This window comes from Centroberyx gerrardi, chromosome 14 (assembly GCF_048128805.1).
Source record: "Centroberyx gerrardi isolate f3 chromosome 14, fCenGer3.hap1.cur.20231027, whole genome shotgun sequence".
NCBI lineage: Eukaryota > Metazoa > Chordata > Actinopteri > Beryciformes > Berycidae > Centroberyx > Centroberyx gerrardi.
In genome coordinates, this window is record NC_136010.1 from 1,586,231 (window position 1) to 1,596,779 (window position 10,549).

Consider the following 10,549-nt stretch of genomic DNA (forward strand, 5'->3'; position numbering starts at 1 on the left):
CCTAGACCTGACCAAAGGCTACAGGCATGTCCCTCTCACAGAGTGGGCCAAGGAGAAGACAGCGTTCTCAACCCCAGACAGCCTGGACTAATATCGGGTCTTTCCCTTTGGTGTCCATAGTGCCCCAGCGATGTTCCAACACATGATGGACAAGATCCTACGTCCACACTGTGACATGAGACAACCCAGGCTAGTCGCAAACCCCAAGAAATGCCAGTTGGGGTTGGAAGAAGCCAACTACCTGGGACACACCATAGGAAGGGGAGTGGTGAGTCGAAGGTGGAGAGCGTCACCTGCTGGCCAAATCCAACAACAAAGAGGCAGGTGAGAACATTTTTTTTATATTACCGCACCTTTATTCCGCACTATGCAGCTTTGGCCGCACCTCTGCATGATCTCACCCAAAACAGGAAGCCCCACCAGGTCAGATGGACAGAGGAGGCGGAGGCAGCGTTCAGTCACACCCAATTTCCTGACCCCATTTGTCCTTCAGACAGATGCATCTGAATCCAGCTTGGGTGCAGTACTCTCTCAGGTCACTAATGGAGAAGAACACCCCATCACCTGCATAAGCTGTAAGTTGCTCAAGCATGAAAAAAACGATGCTATAGTAGAAAAGGGATGCTTGTCAATAAAATGGGCAACTCACAAGCTAAGATACTACCTGTTGGGAATGAATGTATGTGAACAGAAAGAAGAATGCCAGGGTCGCCAGGTGATTTCTCGAGTTGCAGGCTTTTTCCTTTAAGGTCGAGCACAGAGCCATGGGAATGATGATATCCTCTTCCGCATAGACAAATGCCTCTGGGCTGCAGCTCCCTGCGCTGGTATGGAACTGAGGGGTGGATATGTGGAGGGTCCGTGTATTTCTTGGTCATTCTATTTTCCGTTCAAAAGTTTTCCTGGTCAGAAACGGCAGATGCAACATTTATGAAGGACTTGATTTTCCTTTTCTCCTTTGTAAAACAGAAAATAAAATAGCAAGAAAAACAAATTTTGGGACTGAGAAGCCGCTGCTGTGAGTCTTTCACCACCATAGGCTTGGAGAGCGGAAAGGAGAGAGAGACAGAGAGGGAGCAAGAGGGAGGCACTGATAAATTCATCAATAATAATAGTAAACTTTCTGATAGAAAATATATTCAAAGATCATTTTAATAATCCATCGTCCTGTCTGGAAAAACTTCACCTTCCTATTCCTGAGTGCTGCCAAAGCTCCAACAAGTTCATCTTCGTCCTTATCCTTTTTTCTAGCAGGATTTTTATTCTAGCACGAGTAAACAGGTTTACATAATGTCACCAAATGTAGCCTACAGTAATGTGGAAATAAGAATATCGCACATATCGGATCATAAATTAGTTATTACTTTATCAAATTAACCAGGATGAGCAGCTCATTGACTCACTGTTTGAGTCTTCAGCCCACATTCCTGCTGTCAAAACATCTGGCAAAATTGCAGACTCTGAGACTGCGACCCATACTACGGACCTGGCCGACACTCTCCCCATGCTTGACCCAACCACAAATGTCGCCACTCGCCACAGACCCGACCGACACCATCTCCTGGCCGCAATGTGGACTGGCCCCGGAGCATCCCCACCGCTACTCACCACAGAAAGGGTCTACTGGCACAGCAAGGGTGCTAAGCCAAAAGTGTCCACTCCTGGTGAGCTGTGGTCGGACGTTGTCCGCTGTAGGGGCAGCGGAGGAAACAACAACAAAAACAAGAGGAAACCCCAATACACTGCCCCGCCAGGACTGCAACTGGAAAACAGGTATAAAAATACTCAGTGAACCGGATCTAGTGACTGCTAATGCTAATGACGGCACTTCCATGCAAGGCATGCAGCCTAGTACTAGCCGCAAAAAAATAGCAATGGTCCCGGTGCTAGCGTTAATGCTGCTACCCCCAAGCACTCAACACAGCCGGCTACCTCTAGGTGGAAAATGCGGCCTGCTAATGCACATGCTAACCATGCTAGCTCAGCAAATAGCTATCATCGGGAAAAATCTCGCAATCAAGCTACAACTAAAGCTTTTCTGTTCACCAGGGCTTTTTTTTTTTTTTTAAGATTTAATTTTGGCATTTTTATGCTTTATTTGACAGAGTTAGTGAGAGAGAGAGAGAGGACATGCACCAAATGACCGCGGGCCGGATTTGAACACGGGTCGCTGCGGGAAGGACAGAGCCTTATGGTACACGCTGTACTCGGTGAGCCACCGGGGCGCCCCTCGCACCAGGGCTTTTTAAGAAATTTACGGCAACACTCATTTGCACTGGAATATTTATTCTGTTATCTTTTAATCTTTTTTTCTTTTTCCTTTTAAATGTAATTTTCACTTTTATCTTTATCTTTTTATCTTTTTTTTAATCTTTTTGCTCTGTCTTTTTAAATGTGATTTTAATGCACTTTCACTTTTTATGCCTTCATTTTTCTTTTATTTATGTAAAGCACTTTGAATTGCCGATGTGTATGAATTCTGCTATATAAATAAACTTGCCTTGCCTTGCCTAACAAGATAATAACCAGGTCTCCTAATAACCAGGTTGTGGGAATGTGCGAACCTCCACACATGCCTCCACGAAATTCAGAAAACAGAATTTAAATTCAGTCGTCTGCTGGAACAAATCTCATCACTTTCAATCTAAGTCATTTACACAAACACAAGATCTCAAGTCAAGACTTTAGAAACCTTTTCAAGTCATCAAAGTACAAGTCAGTCAAGTCCCAAGTCACCAGAACCCAAGTCAAGTCAAGTCTCAAGTCTTCTCTTCATGCAGCAAGTCAAGACTCAAGCTATTAGAACTATGATTCGAGTCCAAGTCATGTGACTCGAGTCCCCACCTCTGAGTCATCTGATAAAGGAAATGAAGTAACAGTGAAATTAAGCTGCTCCTCCTTTTGCTAAGGACCCTGAAACCTCCTCAATGACCCCCGGAGGTCCCAGCACCCCAGTTTGGGATCCACTGCTGTGTGTCTCTGTGGTTTCTGAGCTGCTGATCGACTCTGATGATGATCAATAAACACCAATGATCCCAATCCGTCTGTCTGGTTTCCTCTGTTCATATAAACAGATACATATCAGTCTCCATATAGACTCTATACATACAGAGGCTTGGTTAATAACAGAAACTTGTAACAGTGTTACATATTCTACATATAAAAATGTAATAATAATAATAACTTCATTTTTCTAGCACCATTCAGACACAGAATGCAACCCAAAGTGCTTTACATAAAATAAATGGACAAAATAAAAAATACAAGCAAAAGCAAGATAGAATTTGTCGAGTAAAGTGACATTAAAAGAGACGAACAGATAAAAATAGGTAAGTAATTATAATACTCAGGTGCAGGCTGTTTGACTGTATTTTGTTAGGTTAGCTAAAAATAATCATGTATTCTGATTGCAGTTAGGTGATAAACATCAAGGACGAGGGGACAGAGTTCAAACTAGATTCTTTTAACTGGAAACATTAGAAACAACAAAATAAAGAAACAAAGTAAAGTCAGATTCCTCTTCTCACTGTGAATGGATCCACAGTTTGTCAGTTTCTGTTGATCCAGTTTCTGTTGATCCAGTTTCTGTTGATCCAGTTTCTGTTGATCCAGTTTCTGTTGATCCAGTTTCTGTTGATCCAGTTTCTGTTGATCCAGTTTCTGTTGCTGATGGAGAGACACGATCTGTTCTGTGATGGATGGATTTAAAATGGACTGAAGGACAAAACTGCAGGAGAGATGGACGAAGGAAAAGTCACATTACTGACTTTAACTCTCTGGAATCGTCTCCCCCAACCAATCAGATCTGCTGAGTCTGTTGATTCGGCTCCTAAAAACCCATTTTTATAGGCTGGCCTTCCTATGACTGGGCTATATGGGTCTGTTCTTCTTATTTGGTTATGTTTTGTGTGTGTATGATTTTTTTGTGTGTGTAGTGTATATGTGTGTGTGTGTGTGTGATTATGTTATTTTAAGATGGCTTTTAAGAGTTTGTTCTTCTCTTAAAGTTGTTTTTATGTCATTTATGTCTTTTCTTTTATCCTTTGTAAACTGTGTGTTTACTTACTTTAAAAAATACTCAAAAACAAGTACACAAAAAAACTACTTAATTACAGTAACTGGTGTGAATGTAATTAGTTACTTCCACCCTTGTACATTACTATAACAGCTAGTCTGAAGCTGTGTGAAATGTGTAGTTATGAATATCAGAACTGAACAACTGTATTTTTCCAGACTCTTCCAGGACTTTTGTTCAATTTCCAAACTTTTCAAGAGCTGAAAATCATCTGATTCATTTTCTAGACTTTCCAGACTGCAGTGATCTGTTCCAAAGAAACAAGAGAACAATGTACAGTATCTCAGTATAAAAATGAAATATATACTACTACTGTTACTGTTACTGTTACTGTTACAACTACCACTACTACTACTACTACTATGATGATAATATTAATGGAGCATTTAGGATTATCAGGCTCCATTCTTTTATTCGCTTCACTGCAGAAGTCCGACACAAACTTCCATCAACACTTTTGACCTTATGCAGATTTCAATTTGTCTGGACATGAAAGTCGTCCTTTCCCAGTGTTATATAAGTTTACATTAATAAAAACATAAACATATCATTGATATGTAGCCTACTTTTATTGTTGTCACTTTTTGTTGTTGTTTTAATTTTTTTTTAATTATGTACAACATATGTTAAAATTGTAGATAACTTTATTTGACTCAGGTGTTCTTGTTTTAATAAAAGAATAAGTCAAAGTGTTTTCTTGGTGACAGAAAGTTTGATCTGAGCTGAGCGGATCCTTTGTTCTCCATCAGTTTGGTTTCAGCTCCTCTGCCCGGCTCTCTCCTCCGGTTGCTAGGCAGAACGAAACACGGCCTGACGTAAAAAAAAGTAAAAGAAAAAAGAAAAAATTGCTGCAGCAACCAGGAAGTGACGTAAGCTCTCTCTCTCAGCCCTTTCATTCGGTTGCTAGGCAGGACTAGAGTATTTGATTTATATGAAATGTGTGAATGATTTAACCTGGCACTTTATTCTTTTTATATACTGATCTTGTTGTTGAAGTGTTTTGATATCAATAAAGTTTTAAAGGGACGAAAAAGGCGGTAGTTTTACTATAAATACTGTTTCATTTGTCACATCCTGCCTTGCTCTAAACGGAATAATCTGACTTTCGTATGATGCCATATTGTTTGTATAATTCCACATTAGAAAAATAACATTTCACTGCGTTGCTATGGGCGAGTGGCAATAAGAAAAGTGATGCATTCAGGTGCTGTGGATATAATGTAAACAAAAATGTGAAAAATATATGATAAATGTTTTTATTGCAAGACCTGATGCCACTTCCGATACGCATTTTTAAAAGTGTATTAAGTTTTGTCTGCTTTTTATGAATTTCTAATATAATTTCACTTATTTTGTTGACGTTATGCCATGTTATGTATATGGCTGGAAATGTTCTATATTTGTCCTGTAGAATTAAAAAAAAAAATATTATTCATAAAAAAAAACTAGCTTACTTCTGCTACTGCTGTTACTATTACTACTAGCCTGTTACTACATAATAATATGTAATAGGAATAAATAATAAAATAATAAAAATATTAAACGATAAACGGCCTGACGTAAAAAATGCCGCCGCAACCAGGAAGTGACGTCGCTGCCCTCCGTCAGATTGTGTTGATGTTTTGTGGACTGGACGGGCTAGAGAACGGGAAGAGGGAGACGGTTTGTTTTTGTTCTCCTAAAACCGCGAAAAGAACACCGAATTGTTGATTTCGTCGTTGTTTTCCGTTAGCTAAGAGTCTTAGCTCGGTTATTTCTCCGAAACGGCCGGGCCGAAAGGCGAAGAAACCGAAGCATTTAATCTCGAAAGGGAGGAATCGTCACCCCTTTGACCCCCCTCCCTCCTTCCCTAACACACACTCTCACACACACAACCATGACGATTCTTCCGAAGAAGAAGCCCAGCTCGGGTGTCGGGGTCTCGGATCACGCCGACGACAGCGACCGTCGGAGCGGCTCCGACCCGCACCAGCACCCCCACCCGCACGGAGGGCGCACCGGAGCCCGGCCGAGGGCTTCACCTCCGCCGTGGTCCTACCAGCCCGCTCCGCCCTCCGCCAGGGATGACAGGCGGAACATCGAGGCTAGCTCTCGGCCGCAGCAGGCCTCTCCCCCGCCCGTCGGCTCGGTTTCCCCCGTAGGACCGGGCGACGGCAGAGACAGCAGCGGGGGGATGGTGGCCGGGTCCCGGGGGGAGCTCGTCGTGTCAGCCGGTGTCGGCTGCGGCGGAGGTATCGGCAGCTGCTGCTCCGGGCCCGGGCTGAGCAAGCGGCGGCGACAGGCGGGCACCTGCTCCGGCGGGGTGGTGGCTCTGGCCGGGGGAGGCCAGCCGGGGGTGACCGGGCCGGGAGGCGTCGGGTCCAGCCAAGACACGGAGGAAGGAGCCGGGGGAAACAACAGCGAGGATGAGTACGAGAACGCCGCCCGGCTGCAGTCCATGGACCCGGCCACTGTGGAGCAGGTAACCGCTAACGTTACTAACCATAACAACATTAGCAGGAACCGGGGCTGGAACCCATGCAGCTGTGTTTATGTTGACAAGACATCAAACAGGTTGTGATGCGTTAGCATCAGCGATAAAATTAGGGTTCGAGCTCTTTCATTTTGTAACTGTGTTTATACGAACTAGACATTAGCCAAGTAAGTTTTGATTCGTTAGCATGAAGCTAGCTGGATTTGAACCCATGTAACTGTGGTTATAACTAGACATCAAACAGTTCGGTTTAGATGTATTAGCATAAGCCTAGCGGGATTCGAACTCGTGTGTTTATATGAACTAGACATTAGCCAAGTAAATTTAAATGAGCACGGCGGGATTCGAACCCATATTAACGGTACTGGTACAAACTAGACATCAGCCATTTAAGATTTGATTCATTAACATGAACCTAACAGGATTTGAAACGTGTAGCTGTGGTTACAGACCAGACATTAGCCAGTTACATTTTGATGCATTAAAATGATCCTAGTGGGATTTGAACAAGTGCAGCAGTGTTGGGCCTGACAGGCAGAGCGGGTCTTGAACCCAGGAACCTGTGGTGACAGAGGGCAGGCGGTAACCGTGAGAGAACATAACAGCATTAACAGGAGCGATGGGATCTGAACCCATAAAACACTGAGAGAGCTCCTGGATAAAGACCAGCAGCAGGCTGAATAGTGGGAATCACAACAACATTATGGATGAGATTTGAACAGATGCACCTATGAAAAGGTCAAGGGGAGATTTTTTTGGGCGGTGGGTGGGAAGGTTGGCATTCACTTTACTAACAAAATATATGATGTACGAGATACAACTATGAGAACTCCTGTTAAAGTAAACACAAAGAAAGAGTAGCATGGCAGTATGATGTTATTAAGAGCTGGAAAATTAAAAAGCTAATTAAAGTCTTAATAAGGCTGTGTCGTTTCAACACGTCATCAGTGTCTGGTTTGGGACAGCAGATTCATCTGTGTGACTTCTCAACACAGCAGGATTAACAGCTGCACACGCCGACACTACCTGTGCTGTGTTGTGTTGAAAAGAAACACAAATGTGTGTGAATCCAAACTACACACACAGCAGCAGCTGCGTTTCCATGGACAGCAATACTCCGATTGTTGTTCTTATTCTGAATGAGACGATATTCAGATGAATGCGTCTCCATGTGTTGCTTATAGATCTGTTCCCTTCATGTTCCTGTCTCCAGCTGCGGAGCAAAGTCCGGTCAGCGGGACCGAGGAGGATCACCGGAGACTCGGGACAGTTTCAGACTTTACTGAAAACTTCACGATCTCCGTTTCCCTCTAAATCTCTGAGCATGCTCAGTTTCAGCCTCTCCTTCTGTTTCCTGCTGTCGGTCTCTTTCTCCTCTGAAACCGGTTCAGCCTCTGGAAGGCAGAGGAGCGTCAGGCGGTCCAGAGAGTCCTGGTCCAGGTGTTTACAGTCTGAACCGCTTCAATGATGAGACTGAAACCAGAATACTGCACATGTCTTAATGTGACTCTGCTTACTGGCTATGACTTTATTCAGGTTCAGGGGATCAGAACATGCTGTTTACATTCAGACTGTTGTCTTAATCAGGTTCATATCAGATTATTGCTGTCTGTGTAAACGTAGTCGGTGTTGAAAATGATGCGTTTAGGTCACAGAACGTCAGGTGGCTTTAACAGTGTTAGTAGTTGTTTGTATCTACAGCAGGTTCTACTGTAATTGAGGATGATGATGTTAGCATGAAGCTGACATGGCTGAGGTTCCCAACATGGCGTCCAAGTGAAGAAGAGCGTCACGTTGCTCTTCCCCTCACTGACCAGTTGGTGCCGGCACGAGGAGAGTTTCAGTAACGCTGCGTTCAGATTTCAGGATAAAAAGCAACCGGAAGTCTTTTCATTTTCAGTGGAAGCTTCAGACTCCAGACGGTTAAACTGCGTCCCACTCTGATGATGAGGTGAAGCACCAACCAATCAGAGGGAAGGGAGAGTAGGGTAGTTTATATACTTACTTTATTATTACTTTATTATTATTTACTTGATGAATTCTTTCAGTTAACAAGAACGATTATTTGCCAAATGAAATAAAAAGGAGACAAATGCAAAGCTGTGACAGTTTGACGACATCATGAACCGTCCAACACGCAGGAAGTACTTCCCTGCTCCGTCGGCTTCGTGCAGCTCGGTGAAGCTCGGTGCAGCTCGGTGAAGCTCGGTGCAGCTCGGTGCAGCTCGGTGCAGCTCGGTGCAGCTCGGTGCAGCTCGGTGAAGCTCGGTGCAGCTCGGTGCAGCTCGGTGCAGCTCGGTGCAGCTCGGTGCAGCTCGGTGCAGCTCGGTGAAGCTCGGTGCAGCTCGGTGAAGCTCGGTGCAGCTCGGTGCAGCTCGGTGCAGCTCGGTGCAGCTCGGTGCAGCGGGCGGTCTGGTGGAGGGTGAACGCACCGTGAGAGAGGCGGCAGACCGGCAGGAGGATTCACCTGCTGGATCTGAATGATGTGAATGAATCTGAATGAAAACGATCTGAATGAATGAGCTGAATGATCCAATCGGAACGCACGCAGCTTTTCATGTAGCGTTACGTTTTATCGGTTGCCAGATACGTCAATCAATCGAGGTCAGGCGGCGTTGCTGAGCACCAGGAATTCACCTGATGCACAACAACATGGCGAATGTAAATATTTATGCTCATGAATATGATGCAGCCGTAAGCCGGCTTGGTCTCGTTCTGAAAGTCCAACAGCTCGTCTGTTACAGTAAAATATATTTATTCACTCCAGTCTGAACCTGACTGAATGTTCTGTGTTTCATTCTCTTAAAGCATTTTGATCTAAAGGCTTCTGCTTAAATGCTTGAAATTTGTTCCTTAGTCAAATATAAATAGTGAAGTTGATCCTATGTATGAATTTCTTTCCAAAGCCTTTTCCTTTCCATCAAGGCAAAGAATCTAAAATATAAGATAGTTTGGATTTAACACTTTTTTGGTCGCTGCAGAATTCCATTTTAGAGCTGCAGCGATTAATCGATTAGTTGTCAAGTATTAAATTAATCGCCAACTATTTTGATAAGCAATTAATCGGTTTGAGTACTTTTTAAGAAAAATAAGTCAAAATTCTCTGATTCCAGCTTCTTAAATGTGAATATTTTCTGGTTTCTTTACTCCTCTGTGACAGTAAAGTGAATATCTTTGGGTTGTGGACAAAACAAGACGTTTGAGGACGTCATCTTGGGCTTTGGGAAACACTGATCGACATTTTTCACCATTTCCTGACATTTTATAGACCAAACAACTAATCGATTAATCGAGAAAATAATCGACAGATTAATCGACAATGAAAATAATCGTTAGTTGCAGCCCTATTCCATTTGTGTTATTTCGTAGTTTTGAGTCTTGACTATTATTCTAAAATGTGGAAAATAGTAAAAATAAAGAAAAATGTGGTGTGTCCAAACTTTTGACGAGCGGTGTATATAAAGATAATTTTGGCCTTTACTAGACAGCTCCCAGTAGAGAGACAGGACAGACTGGGAGACACGGGGGGAGGACGTGATGAAGGTTCTGGGCCGGACTCGAACGCTCCCCAGACCACGAGGCACCGGGACCGCAGGACGCCCCTGAAAACATTTTTACATGTTGTTGTAAAGTGCCGTTTCTTTCTGCCCAACAGTCTTCAGCTGTAGCGTTCCACCTGCCGACAGTTTCTCACTCCGGACAAAAGACGAGACGAGTCACAAACCAAACGCTCCGGTCACAACAGCGGCAGCTTCGTGTCGCCGTAGGAAACATCAGAGAGTCAGACGGTCCGGTCTGGAGTCGGGTTCAAACCCGCCGTGTCTCTGGTCCAGTGCTGAGTCTCAGTCCACTGATCCACCAGGACACAGAGAGAGAGAGAGAGAGAGTCAGCTGATTAACTTTAACCAGAGGTGGGGACTTGGGTCACATGACTTGGACTCGAGTCCCAGTTTGAATTGCTTGAGACTTGACCCAAGTCTAAATGTAGAACAGCAAGTCAA

General features: G+C 43.8%; 2 protein-coding genes across 2 annotated transcripts in view; both read left to right on the plus strand.

The window, feature by feature from the left end:
• Nucleotides 1-10,549, plus strand: part of uxt (ubiquitously-expressed, prefoldin-like chaperone) — a 363,866-nt gene that overhangs the window by 104,624 nt on the left and 248,693 nt on the right. The gene's annotated exons all lie outside the window — the stretch shown is intronic.
• otud5a (OTU deubiquitinase 5a) overlaps nt 5,701-10,549 on the plus strand; it is a 33,388-nt gene continuing 28,539 nt past the window's right edge. The window contains exon 1 of the mRNA XM_071913673.2: nt 5,701-6,536. Within this exon, the coding sequence (XP_071769774.1) occupies nt 5,952-6,536 (585 nt within the window). The 5' untranslated portion in view covers nt 5,701-5,951. The remainder of the gene's footprint in view (nt 6,537-10,549) is intronic.